The sequence below is a fragment of the Rhamphochromis sp. 'chilingali' genome (genome assembly GCF_963969265.1).
Source record: "Rhamphochromis sp. 'chilingali' genome assembly, chromosome: 12".
In the NCBI taxonomy this organism is placed as follows: Eukaryota; Metazoa; Chordata; class Actinopteri; order Cichliformes; family Cichlidae; genus Rhamphochromis; species Rhamphochromis sp. 'chilingali'.
In genome coordinates, this window is record NC_137939.1 from 21848159 (window position 1) to 21867441 (window position 19283).

At 39.6% G+C, this 19283-nt stretch overlaps 1 protein-coding gene across 2 annotated transcripts in view; it reads right to left on the bottom strand.

Annotated features, from left to right (window-relative positions):
• LOC308406775 (metabotropic glutamate receptor 4-like) overlaps positions 1-19283 on the bottom strand; it is a 219593-nt gene that overhangs the window by 154877 nt on the left and 45433 nt on the right. For both annotated transcript variants that reach the window (XM_080897992.1, XM_080897993.1), the window contains one exon: positions 2712-3719. In XM_080897992.1, the coding sequence (XP_080754118.1) occupies positions 2712-3245 (534 nt within the window). In that variant the 5' untranslated portion in view covers positions 3246-3719. The remainder of the gene's footprint in view (positions 1-2711; positions 3720-19283) is intronic.

The window sequence follows — 19283 nt, forward strand, 5'->3', positions numbered from 1 at the left end:
CCTTTTCTATGAAGTAGCAGCCCTATGATCAGCCTGTTTACTTCCCATGGTTTTTTTTTTAAATAAAGCAGGAAATGCAGTGATAGAAGACCTCCTTGTTTTTTTTGCCTGTTAGTCGATGACTATTGAAGGCTGACGCATTCACATGTGTTCCATTACCTAAAAGCTTTCTCTCTTCCCATTTGGTTCTACTGCCATAACAGAGAGCTGCACTAGAGTAGGTCATGGTAATTCAGCGTCAGCACTGTGATATACATAACATGCTCAGCTGATAGCTGCTCCCAATACCTCACATTACATGCACCATGTCAAGGACAGACTGGAGATTCTAGGAATGCACATAAAAGTGGATTTGGCCATTCAGTGCTTGTGTGAGCATTTAAAGATAACTTCCTTGTGTAGGAAAATACAGTAAAATACAATATACAAACTCTGTAATATGTCCACTGCTCTGTTTCCAGCTGCCTTTGTTATAGACGTGTTTGTCTTTTTCAAATATCAAAGTGTATGTCTTATTATCTTTGCAATGATTTTTCTGTAAAAAGGTTGTTTTTATCAGCCATCTCTTGAAATATTGTATAGTGTTTGCTACTTGAAGTGCACTAGCAGCATTCTGTAGTGTTCTCCTCTGCCCCTTAGAGGGATTTGCCAAGTCATTCTCAAGGCCCTGTCAAGGAGGCTGTTCGAGCCCACTGGGCAGATACCTTTAAGGCCATTGTCCGTCAAAAAGGATTGCTGCTTATTCTGGCTTGAGCCTCTAGGGTAAATAATTTGTCCACCCCAGCCCATCCAAGACCTATCAAAAATATGAGTTGCACTACACTCAGAGGAAACTCTTTGCCCAAGAACACTGTGTTTTGGATGGTGCAGCTCTATGCCCTTTAGAGGAGGAAAAAAGGAAAAGGCAAAATAATTTATTCCCACAACAGGATTTGGCATGCAATTTGGAACACACAACATCTCACTGGCAAACTCCTGTCCAAACACAAGCTTGCCAATTAGCTGTGTGAAGATGTCTCACAAGCCTGTGAGTGGACAGGCCCTCCTCTGGCAGTTCGTGCGCCCTCCACAAGGAGTCCTGGCAGCCTTGTTTGGTGGGAAATTTGCTATTGGAGAGCTGTAGAGCAGCATGAGGTGCAGCAGTCATTGGAGGCTTTTTGGCCTCCCTGGATACACATCTTAGCTACGTCTTGAAAACTGCGTCTGGTGTCTTTGTGCTTGCCATCTTGCCCTCTGCATGAAGTTTAAAGGTGCATGTGTTGGTGTATTTCAGCTCTTGCTTTTCAGTGTTTGTGCTCTCTGCTAAGAAATGTCTCATAGTTGTTATGTTTTGGCTTGAGCAGAAAAGATGATGACGAGCGCTGTGGTAACATCTCATATCGACTCGTAAAAAATGGAGTCCTGTACAGGCTGAACTGATGTTGACACATGTCGTAGGCTGTTGGGGCTTTGTACTCACCAAGCTGTGTTGACTGCTTTCCTCTGCCTTGCTGTGCAGTAACACAGTTCCTGTGTGAGCTGTGTCACCAACTTCATATTGCTCAGTGGGTACAATAATTACAAGGTTTTGTGACAGATTTTAGCATGGCACCAGAAAAAGAAGAAGTCACTCCAGTACTTTGGAGAATTTGGAGTCTCATTCTTTGACACCAATCAGGCTTCTTTAGGATGGAATATTGTACTATGTACCTTTCTACTCTTTCTGTTGAGACATTCGTTGACCTTAGCGGCTGGCTGGTAGAACTTAAAAGAAGTTAAATCAGTGTCACAGCAGGTGTTACTGACCTGATCTTCTTTTAACAGATAAAGTCTGTGTAAATATCACAAAGGCTATCTAAAGTATTACCTATAATTTGAACAACAGTGGAAGCTCTAACTATCTTCTCTGCTCCTCAATAGTCTCTTAAAGCTTAAAGGATAAAAGGAAGAGGAAAAGTAAGCCCCTCATATAGTATATGTTCAGTCCTCAGACAGTTACATTCATACAGATTGACTTGCAAATTGTTAGTTAGTGAATTCATGAATAACTAATTAGAGATCCTCACTTGTCTTCATAGACTGAGGGTTTCAATGCATAACCACTGTTTTCTCACTGCTACCAAGTCTAAAACAAAGACACAGTCCTTATGCTCATTAGTTTGGATGTCGCCTGTAGTTTGGTTTGACAGCATTAAGCAGGTATTATATAAACTGTGTCAAATATTGTTTATGTTTTGTTCTCATTCGCACATTTCACATCTGTTAACCCAAAAAAATGCAGAGTCTCATTTTATACTCTATGTCCAATAGTAGTGCAGGGAGCTCACGATGCCATGCATGGCTTCCCTGAATTAATTAGAAGAGGGCTGACTGACGACCATTGGCAAATTAATGTCATCAGTGAGCAGAATTATGGTATAATGATTAACGCCTAATTTTCTGGACAGTAGGAAAATGTTTGAAACTGATGTCAGTTAGACTTGTGAAGAAAAGACATATAGGAAAGCAGGAGGAACATGGCCTCGGAGAGGTTGTGTTTACTTTTTTATACTATATTTACAGTGTGGTGATGCTGATGTGGTGTAATATTGGTTATACTGTTTTTCATTGAAAGTCTAGTGAATTTAAGTTTGCTGCACAGGATATGTTTTGAGGTGTTCCATGTAAAAAGCACTTTCCAAACATGATTAGAAAAAGGAAAATAGGAAGTATATACTGAAGAGCAAACTGACCTTGAAGAGACGCAAAATGTTGGCTACCATGATTGACACGGAGCTGGCAGATGCACCAATTACTCCCACCACTCTCTCGGGCTTAGTGATGATGGGCGGCCCTCCGCTGAGACATTTGACATCAGTTGAGTCTTTCTCAATCAGTGCCTGAACAAATGTCAGTGACTGTTCCAGAGCGTGGGTGTCCCGTGAGCAGGTGTCCAGTATGCGTGCCCCCAGAGTGATATTAGGCAGCAGCTCATTGTCATTATTGATACGATCCAGGGCAAATAACATGGCCTCCAGCCTATGGATTCCTTTCTCCTTCTTCAGCTCTCCACAAGCTTTGCCGTCATTTCCTCTCGCGTGCACCGGAAACAGCCCGCCTAGGGATATGTCCCCATCAATACGTATTGAGTTTAGGTGTGTATGGCCCGGCATTTTCGGTTTGGCAGCCAAGGAGATCAAGACATAACAAGCCAGCAGCAACACCCAGCAGCAGACACCTTTGTGGCAGCCAATCCATGCTCTCTCAAAGCCTCTTTGCAGAGTCATAATGAAAGGCTAAACCCGCATCCAAATACAAATTCAAGTCCTTTGAAAATGAAAGAGGTGTGCACACATATACCCGCACACACATACAAATGTCCTGAAGGTTTAGCCGCAATATTTTTCAGAGCACGGTTGTCTTCAGAAGTCTCTTCTCATGGTTTCTAGCTCTGCAACAAATTCGCTAATACTAATTATGCAGCTGTGCTCTCTTTATCTCTTACCCTTTCTTCTTTCCTCTTTGTGTTTCACTCACTTTTCCTGCACCTTAGAGTTGTGGATACATGCAGTAACTAAACAGTACAGAGTGTTCTGAGGTGGAGTCCACAGAGAGCAGCTCTCATAAGGCAAGAACAAAGGTGGGAAGCTTGCCTCTCTTCTCTGGTTCTCCAGAATCACTCAGGTGCATTTAGCTTTCCTCTTGGTGTGTCAAACAGGCAGAAAGTTACAAGGCCAGCCAGTGGGCTCCACAGTGGGTGCCTGCAAAGAGAGAGAAGAGGTGTCAGAGGCCCTGAAGAAAGGAGCAGGAAAAGCCACTTTTGGAAATAAAAGGAAATGAAAGATGGAATGGAATCTCAGTCATTAAATTTCAATAAAGATGGCTTTATGCAGGGTTTGGCCTTTTATTAGTGTCAGTCAATGTTAAGGTTTTCTCTTTGTAGAATCTCCTAGAAAAGGCACACTTTATGGTTAGTGTGTGTTAGAGAAGCTGCAATGTCACGCATGCTAATTGACATCATATTCAAAGGGGCACATAATGCTAGCTTTGGACAGCCAAAGCTCTAGTCTAGTTTGTCGATTCTTAGATTCAAGCAGAAATAATACCAGAACCCAGCACTATACACAGGAAATCTATTCTGTGTTGCACCCATGCCTCAACTGCTTTCAGAGTACTGCAATGAATTATTTCTATGTGCCTTGAGCATAACTGATTTGCTCCTGGTTGGCAGTGTTCCATAGGCTTTATAACGGCACACTGCTCTCTTCATGTAGATCATCTCCAGAGCGTTACACCAAAGGTTATGAAACACGCTAGCAAATTAAGAGCACATGATTCTGAAAATCAAAAACCACTTTCTTTGACTTGTGAACTTATTCACTCTTTGCACATCTTATCCCTCATAGCCTTTCCAATCCTTTGTATCAACTGTACTCTATTTATATATGTGTGTATGTTTGTGTCTGTGTGTGTCCTTGTATATTCTTTCAAAGACAACTGGCTTCCTCCACAGCGCCAGACTAATAGAGCAATGGATCTGGACACAGTGGGAGAAGCCTGCAGTTGTCCCTCTCTCTCAATTGACCATCACACACACACACATATCTGTCAGACTTTCCTTCATGCTGGTTTTGTATGCTAACATACAGCCCCCTGCTGTGTTTCAGCCTGTAACAGAGGACACAAAGGGCAAAAATTCTCTTAGGATCACAAAGTTGCGCTACAATGCACCAGCTGTCAGACCATCACTTCCGATTGGTTATATCTGAAGTTATTTTAATGCAAATGGAAGTGTAGTGTAGTAATAGCTGTTTTTTATTTTAACATTTTTCTCTAATTTTGCAAAAAAAAACTTGGCTAGCTGTCTCAGAAGTGGAGGGGTCAAGAGATTTGCTGTGTATCGTGAATTATAGACAGCCTTGTTTGTGCTCGTCGCATGTTTGTGTTGCTTTCTTTTACTTTAGACTTCATATCAAATTATAAAGATACAGCGCTAACGCTGAACAGTGGCCTGTCTTGTTCTGCCTCTCCCATCCTGCTGGGAACCAAAAGGAGATATTTATATCATTCTGCACAGATTATCCTTCTAAAACATAGCATTCATAATGGATGAAAGCCTACCAGTCACTGCAAAACATCCCATTCTGGGGGAAAGCCTCGAAGAGAAGGCAGAGGGAAAGGTAGCTACATGGGTTTAAATATGAAAAGAGTTGAAAATAGACAAATGGGTGGAAAAGTAACCTGACGAATAGTTTAAAATGGGGGTAAGGATAATGATGATGGAGTAATGCCTGCTTTTTCACCACTATTAACATGCATTTTTTGCACATTTTTATCACCTTTTTATCAGCCATATCAATATATTAATATCAAGTTTTCTTCCACATTCTTTTATGTCTGTATTTTTGTCTACTATTCACAATTCATACAGTCTGCTTCGGCACACTGTGACAGAACGAGCTGACCATGTTGGACACAGACTTTCAAAATAAAACAGGAAACAGCATGGAACGACATAGACATGATAGCGCAAGCTTGACAACATGAACAAGAAGACAAGAAACATGACAGACTAACACAGAAGAGTGAAACATAGCTAGACTAAACTTAAGGCAACCAAATGATAATCCTATTACTCAACATATTTCAAGGAATAACTTAAGAACTCAAAATATAAACTGGAAACGCTGGGTCAGAGACCCATGATCGTGACAATTTTTAAAAGATTTTAAGCATTGGTGGCCCAAAATTCAACAACTGTATTTATCTTTGTTATATTGTAAAACAAAATTCCATGTACCACCCCGTAAAGTGGGGACAAAAGCTCCAGGCTGGGAACGTCTTATTTTAAATCAGCCCATCCAATTATCATTTTGATTACACACTAAGCAGCCACAATCAAGATAATTACAGTGCACCTCTCCACAAAACAACCAGATAAATGCCTTGAGAGCTGGACAATACTCTGGTAATTGAGTCACATTCTAAGAATAAGCCTTGACATGTGAAGATGAAGTCCTGCCTACCTCTCAAGATCTTTTTAGAAGAGGTGGACAGCAGTACCTTCACTGTCATCACTCTGGAACACGGCATACACAGTGGCAGCTTTACCAGATGTTTAGTCACAAGGCCCAGATGGGCAGAGCAGAAAAACATCAGCTGTCTGCTCAGAGTATGAGTTGGGGGTAAAATGCAGAATCCACATAGCGACTGTCTCCCCTCACTGCTATGAGGAGGAGCTGTGGTTTCCTCTGCACTCAACCAGAGTCCCCTGCTGCTGTAAGCATTACCACACTGACAGCTGACAGGGCTAAGGTTTTACTCCAGTAAAAGTTTCACTTAAATGGAATTACACATTTCTATAGACTAATTTGTAGACAGTATTTACTGAAGTGTGTCTCCAATTCAAAAGACAATGAAGCTTTGTGAAATGTGCAATGTACTGTGCAGAAGTCACCCCTCATTTCTTTATATTTTGCTAGGAAAATGGGAAATGGGTGCAGTGTTTTATTGAAATGTGCAAACATACCTGGAAATACAGGGTTTGTTCAATTCTAACAAGTTTGAAAGTTAGTACTTGGTATGATCACCTTTATTCTTCAGCACAGCCTGAAACCTCTTTGGCAGGCTTGTAATTTCTTCAGGAATAGTTCCCTAAGCTTCTTGAAGGACATTCAAAGCTCTTCTTTGAATGTTGGCTGCCTTTTGTTTCAATCTCTGTCAAGATGATCCCACGCTGTTTCAACAATGTTAAGGTTTGGACTCTGGGGAGGCCAGTCCATGACTGACAGTGTTACACTATTTGCTTTTCTATCCAGGTATGCTCTTACTGCACTGACAATGTGTTCAGGAATATTTTCATCCTGACAAATGAAGCTGTTGCCAGTCCGACACTTTCCACTGGTACTGCTTGACTGAAATCTAACTTTTCTGCACTCATAATTCCATCACTTCTGACATGATGCACAACACCACCAAATGAAATGCAGCCCCAAACCATGACAGAGTCGCCACTGTGTTTTACTCACTGCTGTACTCCTCTATACACACTTACAATGATCTGAAGAAAAAATGTAATTATTTTTAGTAATTTTAGTGCAATTGATGTTTTATATGGCTTACTTCAATTTAATCTGCCTGTTTCACTTCCTTAAGACTGGACTCTTGTTAGCCAGCGTTCCTCTGAGACCATTTCTGATGATAGATGGATCAACTGAAGAGCCAAATGCATCTCTCAGCTCATGTGGCAGGTCATTGCTGGATTTTCTTTTTCCTGATTCTTAAGAACATGACTGTCAGATACTGTTCATCTGTTGTAGATAGTTATTTTTTGGCCTACAACTTCTTTCTTTTCTCCTTCCCGTAGCTAGTTACCTCAAACCTTTTAAGAAGACAATGCCCACCATGCGAAAATATGCCAAGCTTTTATCCAATAGCTCTTTAGGAATCATCTTGTTAGTGCAAAAATACTGTTTTTGCCATTTCAACAAAAGAAATGGAAATAGATTACAGGCTGCCAGTAAGATCAGGATCACTTTAATAATTAAAAGAAAGTCTGGTTCATAGAATCAAAGAATAATGAAATGAGGGGTAACTCAAGACTATTGCACATTATTATAAATAAAGCAATAATTTCAAAACAATTTAAACCCTAACTTCCAAAGTTTTATTGTTTTTAAATTGGCTTTAGGGTTAGTAAAGGTAATGGAAAGGGTTATCATTTTTTGTTTTCAAGTCGTTTCATTTTCAAGTCATTACAAAATTATAGATTTTGGCTGGCATCAAATGACACTTAGGACTATTTGATGATGTCACATATTTATTTATTTATTTCGTTTTTAGTGGTTGAATTTTACTGACATTTGTTATGCAGCAAATGTCAGGGAACTGAGTTGCTCTTGATTTAAGTAATGAAGAGCTGCAAAAGGATTAAATACTAAAACGGAGGGACTCGTATACACCGTCTCAGAAATAGTTTGGAAAAGTACAAATGGCCAAACGATCAAAGATTGTCAACAGCAATTCAAAATTTTGAATCAGCCGTTGGCTACTTGCCAGCCACGACAAAGCCAGACTGACAAGCAAACTCCCACTGAGCCAGACTGTTTGAGGAAGTGCAGCCAAATCAGCAAATGCCTTGCTATAAAAAGATCTTTGTTTGTCTAATTTTTAAACCAAGTCTGGCATTAGCCGTAGTTTGAGTTTCACTTCGCACTTTATACAAGAAAAAGACATCACCAGGATTATAACAGCCACACACAGCCGCACCTTCCCACCCCGAAACCACATTCACAGTTAAAATGCAGCTTTCACATCGTGTGAATAACATTTCAGCTATTCATAATAGCTGAAAAACCACTGCCGCTGGTGAACTTGTCACATGTCTTGAGTTTGTGTTGCATGGCCTTTTTATTAAATAATGATCTCCAGTTTTACTATTGTTCAGCTTCTTTGAACATCCTATAAAGCTCAAAAGAAATGCAGCGAGACACAGGCTCAATTTTGCATTCAGTTGTAACTGCGAAGCCTCACAAAAACATGCAACCTGCTAATAGGTCTGTCAAAGCTGTACTGGGCACTGCCTGACAGTGATATCCTAATCCAACGTGGAACTTCTGTTTTGGCCGTTATGCTTCAGCAGAGGAGATACTTAGGCCCAAAAGACCAATATGATCACAGCCGAGAGTAGCGATAAAGTCCTCAGAATGGAGAACGTCACACTCTCTGCATGTCTGTGGGCTGGTTTGCTCAAAGTGTTTTTTTCGAGCCCTTTGTTTATACCTATTTACATCATCTCAACTGTGTTTTTTACAGTAATGTTTTTCAACTGTGCATATAAATGTGGCTGCTTGAGAAGGATTGTTTTCACATTTTCGCTGGTGACAAATGTTATCACTTGCTCGCTTATTTTCAGAGGCAACATTTTTACACTAGAAGTGATTAAAGTCCTTCCTCTTTGAACCACAAATTATAAGGAGCTGGTTGGGATGGATGGAAGACATATAAAGCCCAAAGACTTTGAGAATCATGTCTATAAGTTGGCTCTAGAGTTACATCTGTGATTTTTTTTAGGCACTATTGTTAAGGTTACATCTACTATATTGAACTACACCACAATCTTATTCTACTCCTACCAAAGGGCTGCTAGTACCAAAGCGCAATTATAATTTCAAATAATGTTGGATATTAGACTGGACTATTTGACTCATACCTTTGGTACGAAACAATTTTTGCAACTTCCTAGGTACATATTCGAAAGCTTTCCTCTTTTACAAAACATAATCTGTTCCACCTTATGTTTCCTTCAAAACATGTAGGAATTTAGCTTCTTGCGACGAAGCGTTTGAAAGCTGTTTTTAGGTTTTTAATCGTCTTTTCAACAGGAGTCCATTAGAGGAGAGAATTTCTTTAGCTCTCTCTCTTCCTCACTCTTTTATGACACTAACATTTTCTACATTAGTTTCTGCTGAAAAACTGTACAAAATAAACATGAGCCTAATGATTATTGACGTCAGCCTCTAATACCTATTGTTTTTTGACAATAAAGGCACTGGCAGAAAAACAGCCTCTGCTTTTGCAGAGCAGAGTAAAAACTGATCTTCTAAAAACAAAATCTCATTAGTTATGGTTTTCATGATGAAACTAGTTTATTTACACCTCAATCTATGATAAGAGGCGCGTGTTAGAAAGGACTTGTTAAATAGTCTCATAAAAAAAAAGAAAATTGATTGTATTGTCTTGTGCTGAGTTTACTTCTTTGTGCCATTTTACTCTTGCACAAAAATACTCAGTATCCCCTTGTTAAAAGCTGCTGTACACAGTAAATAAAGTTGTTCTGTTCTTTTCTTTTCAGAACCTAAAAATACGTGTATCGTGTCCATGTGTTTCGATTTTATAAATTGTGACTCTGAGAAGGAGCCGACACTGACTCAAATTGTGGCCATTGGGCATTATGGGTTTTAATACCTTAATTGTCTTTCTTCTCACGCAGTATCCCCGCTTGACTCCCCACCCCCCTAACTCTGCTTCACAGTTTGAAAACCTCTGTGCAAGATGATGGGACAGATAGAGCATAACTAGTTTCCTAGTAAGAGTACAGAATAACCTTTGTGGAAAATGTTACACAAATCTCTACAGGTGCATCATAATTTGAATAAGTGTCACATTAATTCAGAGTGAAATTTTCCCTGGAAGATGAGTCATTGAAGGAAGAAGACAAAAACAAGGGTACAAGAGTGCAGGGCCATAGAAAGTGCTTGAAAGAACTAGAAAGCAGAGGGAAGCAAGCACGAAGCTTCATTACATGCATTGTAACTTTATATAGTAGGCTATCTGCATTCATTCCCTCTTTATAACAGACATCAGACACCCACCTCAAAGCTAATTCCCCTTTGCTCCACTACCTCCTTACCCCTCTCCAGGGTACTGTCCATTAGCTCACTCCAACAGAGCTGGAGATTCACCGATTCACGCTCGCTCATTAACACTTTCTCCATGCAATATGCAGATTCCATTAATAAACAGTCTATGTTGCTGTCCTGGGGTAAAAGGGAAGATGTGGAGATCTGTGGAGAACATCTAACAGGAAAAATGCAGAACGGGACACAACAATTCTTTAAAGAGGTCATAGTTGGATAATAATGAGGTTTAAGATTCACAGGTCTATTTCTTTCCTGTTTCTACTGCACTGATCTGGCAAAATAGCCTCTTTGTTATGAAAATGATCCCAAATGTGATTTATTTATTTATACATTTACACATCAGTGCAGACTGCATGTAGACACTCACACACAAAAAGCTCTGGTCTGGTCTGAAAAAAGTGAGTAATATCCTTCTCTCAGCTAGAACCTCTTTGCTGTCTCTGAAAATCAAGACGATCCCTAAAGAGGATCCCCGAATTAAACTGTTTGTCAGTTGTAGCACTGCAGTAGTTAAATACCCTTTATACTTAAATGGGTTACAAGATGCAATTTCTCGTACATGTCATTTTAAGCCATGTCATGTATGTAAAATCTGAATTATTCATGACCAAATTCTTCAAAGCTCAACACACACACACACGAGCAATTAATCCTGGCGGGATTGTAGTCGTATAGAAATGATAAGACTTTGTCCTTGTGTTTCAGTTATATCTAATTCAAAACAGATTTTTCTTCAAGAGAAGGAAAGATAAGAAATGTGTGTATAAGAGCCAGCTGAGGCTTTGTGTGTGTCCCATTTTGCTTGAACTAATTTTTCATGACACGCTGCAGTTTACAACATCAACAGACAAAAAGCAGCCTTTGAGCTTTCCTGTTGAGGAGCTAAGCGCGGCATTTTGTAAGTGCTTGAGTCAGAATGTCCTTAATGTGCTAAACGAGACAGACAGAAGGACTGGACAGTATGAAGATTTAACTGCAGCTTAACTCGATTTACTCAAAACAAGGGTGCAGACACTCTCAAATAGCAACTCGCAAAGCAATCTATAAAATCACTGTGCTATAATGCATCCCACTTCAAAAGTGATCTTTAACCAAGTGAGAATGAGCACAAGTGATTGAACTTATAGATAAGGAAAGCTGTGACACTTGTGCTGCAGATCAATGCACTATTCATTCAGGGCGAGATGAATAAGAGACAGAAAAAAAGCTAAATTTGAAATATATTGTTCTCAGTAAGGACTCAGTCTAAGCCTTTTTGGTAGTTAGTACATTAACATTCTTTTTCCTGCCCAAAGTGGAAATTAGATGACAGCGAAAAAGCTAAAAACTAAGCTAACCGGCCAATTTCTTTTTGTCTTGATGACAAAATGAAACATTTCTTGTGTCTGCTACATAGTAATCAAATGAAGGAAGACTCTGGCAGCTGCCATGTTAAGCGCTGTCTGAATCCAATAAATCTCTCCCCAAGAGCAGCACCCTAATAGTCAAGTAATAGCTGGCTAACAGAGCTGAGCACATTTCAGAGTGTGCAGACGAGAGAGTTTTGTCACCAAAAGCAAATGCTCCAAATGTACCTCCTTCTGTGGCAACAATAGGAGGGCAAAGATGTATTTGTGAGGAATCACATATTTCAAATCACACATTGAGCTTCTAAGTATAGCCTGGGTTTATCTGCGCTCCCGGAGACAGAAGCTATGAATACTGCATCCCTCTGCTTGCTGCCACCCTGTCAAAGAGGGTTTCAATGTTGAGGCATGCTCGAATGGTTAAAGTGGAATTTTTATCATGAGAACACCAGTCACTTCTCCTGTGCATTTCTTTACATACAGGCGTGGGATGCAGAGGGGAGCTGACTGTTCCAGGGGGACTCAAAGGCAACATCATAGTTGAAAAAGATAAAGGATAAACAAAAGCATTTTAAGCTCTCCGAAATTTTTACAGCCAAAAGTTATGTATGATCCATCAGGTGAAAGTCACAGTTAAGATGAGGTTTCAGTGTTCAACGGGGGAATCAGGACAGGAGGCTGGTGGCTTACTGCTTTTTTCCTTCAGCTGTTAGAACCTTGTCATTTGTGCCGTATTCTTTAAACCAAGGTTGTCCTTATAATTCCTGGTTTAAAAAGACACAAGCAATCAGCGCTTCACCCATTCAACAAGGAACAGCTCTGCATCCCTGCCATGATTTCACTGTGGAACACCTGGACCCCATTTTCACTGGTGCTGCTGTGGTGGAAATAATCTTGCATCACTTTCTGATATATGATTTATTTGAGGAAATGTAGGATGAGCTCCAAACCTAACTGGCACAATTATGCTTCGTGCCAGATGGGTGTGGTTTCCACACCATTTACGTTTGGCTCTAAAAATGGCACAGGCTGCATGTGACAGGATGGAACATTGGCTTATGTGCTGCAACATATTCCATGTGAAGCAAACAATGGCAGACACTAAAATGTAGTAAATACATTTATTCCACTCCCTGAATATATGCCAACATTTGGAGACTGCATTGTAAGACTTAAATACCTCATATTTATGATAGCAACCTAATACTTCATGCAACCTCTTTGCTTTAAGAAGTGCTCTCAGTGCTTTGGCCAAATAACCTGAGATTTTAATGATTTTTCTTGCTCAATGGCATTCAGTGTAATATCTGGCACTTGTAGTCTATGTAGCTCTCTAACTCTGTCACTGCACAGTGTGTGGGATGCTAGCAAGGCCAAATAGACTACACCCTGACTGATTTGAATAAGTGTCAGCAGGTCACAGTAGCACAACCGTAAAAACACATTTTCTCCAGTGTGCAGAACAACGTATTGATGCTCTGGTTTGATTTGTCCTCAGTGGAGGAACCTCGGCTGAACTGTCATGAATTTTAATTTCTGGCTTTGTACTGTGGTTTAAAGTTGTACTGTTTCCTTTTCACAAACAACTGGCTTTTATGGCTGTAATTGATTTTTTTAAGTGTTATAGTTTCATCTGAAATGCTTGCTGTGTTTTGTGACCTATGCAGTTTTGTCCTCGAATATTCTGTTTCCTGTTTGTTTTTGTTTACTTTTATTTTTTATAAAAAAAACAAACAAAAAACAAGTAATGTGTTGAAGGTGTAAGTGGGCCATGCCATCATGAAATATGAACTCATTCATAGTAATATGTATTAACCTGCCTATTGGATTTAAATGCTTATAAACTGAGGATGCCAGAAAACCATTCAGGATAATTCCCACCCACTTTAACACCTGAATACTTCCTTGTTAAACAGCAATTTTCAGTTTTGCATTTACATCATTATTACTATTATAATCATTCTATGAATTATAAAAACGTGGGCTTTAGAGGGACTTCTATGCTGTTTTTGTTATGTTTGGAAAGACCCGGGTTAGCTGTTTCCCTCTCATGCTTATCTTTATGATAAAGCTAATAATTTAAATACAAAGATATAGCAGCTATACCAGCTCTGTCTATCACATCTCAGCAGTAAATAACCTCAAAAAAATTGTAAAAAGCTCCCTTAGCTACAGACAGCAACCCAAGCGCTCTTTCACTAACTTGGTTACCATTTGTGCTAAAGACAAAATTGGTTTCAGAAAGATATTTGGTGTATCACAGTAGCACAAAGCATTCCCAAAATATCAGCCCCACATACCAATTACCATGAGCGCTTTCTCTACCTTAACTCTGCTACCTTAACTCCTTGACCGTTTCATTTTGGGCTGGAGAGAAAATTCCCTAGAAAAACTCTGGTATGCACGGCCCTGCCTTTTGTATGCCTACTATCCCACACATCCACCTTCAACTTCGAAGAGTCAGTAAGTGCTGGAACAAGAATACAATCCATGCAACACGGCTGTAATGAAAATAAAGAAGTTGTGTTTATATCACTGCGTATTTCTTCTAATATAATTTCCTTTAGTCAGGCTTCTGCAGACGTGATTCTTAGAGAATGCGCACGATTAGTTGCAGCACACTAACTCCACTGTGTGTTGGACAATCTTTGATGTTGGACTTTTGGCACATCAGGCTACATACTTGTTGGCACTCCTGAAGGGTCCCTATCATTAAAAACCATATACCCTCTTAGGTACACTCTCTTCCTCACGCTGTCATTTTTACTTTTTAGTGGCATTATTACTAAAAAAAAAAAAAGAAGAAAAGAAGAAGAAGAAGCAAAGCCCAGTTTGTTTAATGCTATTTGCCAACACTGAAATCTCTTCTATTTTGCCATTCATCTCTTCTTAGAGGGATCTATCCAGCTTCAAAGGGTATCCCGTCAGCCTTTGGTCTGATGACACGGATTTAATCCCCAGACTAAAGATTTTATAAAAGTGATTTTTTTTTACCCATCTCCTTGTCAGATGTGCATGCTGGGCAGCTGGAGTGTGGCTGAAAGAGCGTGTTATGACACTGCCAAGAGGAGCGGGATTGAGGATAGAATACAGGAACACAAACAGCGAATCAAAGGGTATTAGGTTGTAAGCTTTGCATCATTGGTAATTGGGTTGGCAGAGCAATTTATTAAAATCTGACACTTTTTCCCCTGTTCCAAGCAGTTTTCTGTGATATTTAACAGATGGTGTCTTGCAAACCAGTAACTAGGTATAGCCAAGCTCAGATACAGGCAAATGAATATTTCAGTAGCTTGAAGAAAGTATTTGTGTATCACCCAACAGAGACACAAACAAACTAACAAAGGACTAAGAGAAATTTTAACATTCTGTAATTGCTTAATCTGTGCTGGTATACCTATGACAATTTTCTCTTCCCTTTTTTAAATCTTAAGTGATTTGTTTGAAAGCAGTATTCAATGCTTCTAAAGGGGTATATATATATCTCAGTTTAAGCATTAAACTCTTGTTCTTGTACTATTTAAATTAGATACATTATTTCGAAATCAGTGCATTACATTTTTTTTGCAGTTACTGTAGAGAGATTCCCAATTTTCATGAAACAGGACTGGAGATTTGCCTTGACTTGCCTTAGCTGTGAACTCAAAACCTAAAATTTGACCTTACAGCTGCTTTTAAATTCAAGGAGAACTGAAGTCAGTCATAATGCATACATATATCTCTTAGAGCTGGTCTAACACATGGCTTTGTGACAGTTGCCCCAAGCTTTGCTACAGGGCCTGTCCACTGTGATCCTGCTGCCTTTAGAAGCCTCTGACCTGTTCTCCTACTGGGGCTGTTTGAGGACTGAAAAGTAGTGGCTCTGACTATTTGGGGGTGGGGACCTTCTTACAGTAAGCTAAGAATTAGTAGTGAGGTACAAGGACTGGATGTGTTAAACTCCAAATGAGATGATGATGGCCTGTCCAGCTGTCCATCAATCACACAAGTTCCAAGTGCTGAATACCAGTATTAATTAGTAGGCAGTGTGTGTTTCTTTTTGTTTTGCCATTTTCTGCCTTTTTTATGCTAATAGAGTGGACAAAGATATGAAATATGGTAAAAGAGAAGAGCAATGAAACGCAGCAAATGGTTTATCCAGCAACAAATCGAACATTAAATCCACACTTAGAGTAAACTAAGCCTTGCAGTTTTGCAGTGAGACTGCTGAATATAACACTAAAATGACTTAAGATGTATGACAACAAATATCTTAAGATAACAATTTTGATAAATTTTTACTGAAACAGAGCTTTTACCTGACATGATGAGTACTTTACAAGTATATGTACATTTTTCTTTGTAAAAAAAACCCAAACTTTGCTGCACACTTTTTAGTGTAATGCTAAGAAGACAAAGAAACACACACACACATATCATAATCTAATCATGGCAGCACAGGAACACAGAAAGAGGAACAAGCTCTGAGCACAAGATCCATAGAAGCTGGGATCTACCAAACCAGGCAAGACCCGAGATGTAAGCTGTGTAAAGAAGCCCCAGCACATAACAGCAAAGTGCAAGATGCTACCAGGTAGGACATACGTGGAACGCCATAACCAAGTGGTCCGGCATAGTATGCAGGAACATCTGTGCTGAATATGGCCTGGAAGTCCCCAGGTCAAAATGGGAGATGCCCCCTAGGCTGGTCCAGAATGATCGTGCTAAGATCCTGTAGGACTTCCAGATACAGACGGACAAACTGGTCATGGCTAACCAACGGAACATGGTAGTGGTGGACAAGCAGATGAAGATGGCTGTAGTGATAGACAAGCGATACGGAATGACAGCAACATCAGGAAGAAGGAACACGAGAAGTTGTGGAGGGTGAAGTGGTCCCAGAGGTAATCGGAGCGCTAGGTGCAGTGTCTCCCAAGCGAGGTGAGTGGCTCCAGCAGATCCCAGCAACAACATCCGAGATCTCTGTCTAGAAGAGCGCAGTCTTTGGAACAGCAAAGACACTGCGCAGGACCCTCAGGTGGAAGAACAGACCGACCGCAGGGGTGAAGAGGAATTTTTTATATCACTGTATACTAAATAGTAAATATATAATAAATAGTGATATAATTCAAATATAATGTATAATTAATGTATTTAAATGTAAAAATAATAATATGATCAACATAAATCTATGTTTTAAAACATGGCTTGGCAAAAATTGCCCACAGGGCAGGTGTTTGCCATTAATTATTAAATGGTAAATTTGAAATGTAAACATTTGCCCATATTTTAAGATTATAATAGCAAATTAAATGTTCAAGCAACAGTGAATCAAGAAATTATTTAACAGGTGCATAAGCAATGCAAATCACTATTTGTTGTTACTACTGTGCATATTTTAACATCTTACAAATAATTGTGGTTTTAGGCCAGTAGCTAAGTGTGCAGATCTCAGGATTTCACTTTTCTTTAAATTAAAAGTACAAGAAAGTCACTAACAAACATTCCAAGATGTTCTTTATGTGCCTGCTCTAGTTTGTCAGAGTCATTTTCCATAACAAAGCCTGAAATGAGATGACTCACTGTACTCCCCCACTGACTGCAATAGAATAATAAGTATGTCTTCCATGTCAATACACAGTACCACTACAGCACCCTAGGCACGGCCTTGTGCCTCCTCTGTAGCTTTCAGCAGGAAACATATTCTTCCTGTATAGTCTCGACACAGTTAAATCCACATGTCTGAACTTCAAGGTCTTTCTCTCACAAACATCATTTTCCCAAGGATAAAAGAAGCCACCTGAAAATTTGACAGACTTAAATTTTGAAATGCTGTGATTCTTCTTCCCCCCCAACCCCTCTCTCTCTCTATGCAGCATCTGTATTTACAGGCATCCTCTGTGCATCCTGGGGTTTTACAATTGAATACAAGTAATTAATAATTCACCCTTCCCTGTTCTGTCTTTACTCGTCTTTATCCCTCCCTTCAGTCTCTTTCGCTGAACTATCAGTAGATAGTTGGAGAATATGAACCGCTCTTTGTAGCAAAGCTTAGTACAAACCAAGCTCACTTTGTTTTAAGACCGTGCTTTAAGTGAAGCGTGGGACCTCATAATTGTTCTTTTCATGTGTCTTGTTATTTTTTTTAAACAAAGTAGTTGATCACTGATTGCGAACCAGAGTTGGGCAGGAGAGCAACCCCACATCACTGCCATCTCTGCTTGGAGATCAAAGCAAAATATTTTTTGCGATAGATGTTAACAGTCCCCAAAAAATCACCCTGCTGTGCACAAAAGCGCCAAAACACAGTTTCAACAAAAACCTGTGCAGGTTTCCAGGCCTCGTGTGCACCTCTGCAGTGATCTTACATAGCTGATTTAATTTTTTTTGTTCCAGTAACTGTGGTTAAAAATTAATGCAAGTTTTGAGAGCCGGTCTAGTGCTGGCATTCATCATGTTCTGACAGCTTCCACTGAAGATTGAGCATTCACCCTCAACGCCAGAGGAAAACAGGGAGATGCCCAGATGAGAAACGGTCATTAACTTTAGGCTCCTCGACGGAAATAGGTGTCTGATTGCGCAATTGGGATTTTCTCTGAAGAAACCTTTGAGATAGACTTTGATCCATAAAGTAATCATGCAAAAGATTTGTCTGAGTATCTCTGTGGAATATGGGACAGCTGAATACTGGATGTGAAACAGGAGTGACGATTAGCACGGGAGCACTATTTGTCTCCTTGTGATGCACTGATCTTTTGGCTCTTGATGAGGAAACAAAAGCTGATCACTAAACCCATCAGGTGCTGCCTAAGGGCTAATCTCGGGTGGTTTTAAATAGATTCATTACACAGCTGCTTATTGGTCTAATGTTGCAGTCGACTTATTCAGGAGATAAGCTGTTCGAGAGTGGAATGATGACACTTGAAACAAGTACTTTCATTTTTTCACATTGGAAGAGACGAGTATTCAAATTAATGCAGGATTTAAGAAGCACTTTTTCTGACTTTGCTCTCAAACATTTACCAAATCTTGTCCACGTTTTTTCATTAGGTCTTTTTAAAAGCTGTTTTTCTGAGTATCTCACCGAGGAACAATTAAAGTGTTCCTCTAATTAAATATGAAGAAGACAATAACAATTATGTTTTTATCCCTGTTGGATTATGAAGATGATTTGTATTCATAGTAATCACGTACCCTAAGTCGAGACTGAGGAAAGGGTGGCTTGGCTAAAATATCAAATTAAGTAGTGTACTGAGTTATGGATGTATTGCTTTATAAAGTTAAATAAACAAGTAGGTACTCCAGAAACCTAATCACAGTCTTAAAAGCTGAGCACAAATCTAACTTTACTTCACTTTCAGTCTGATGTGCTACACATTTGGACTTGAAGTCTATCAGCACCCACAGCATGTTTTTATAATGAAAAAAAGATTTCAGTATCACATTTTACTGCACATGTACCTCTATTTTCTCAGTTTGCAGGTTAGATGAGTATGTATGCTTTTTTTTTTTTTTTTTTTTAGCTATGCTGCAGCACACTCTCACACTTGCACACAGTGACAGCTGGATTCTGCTCGGT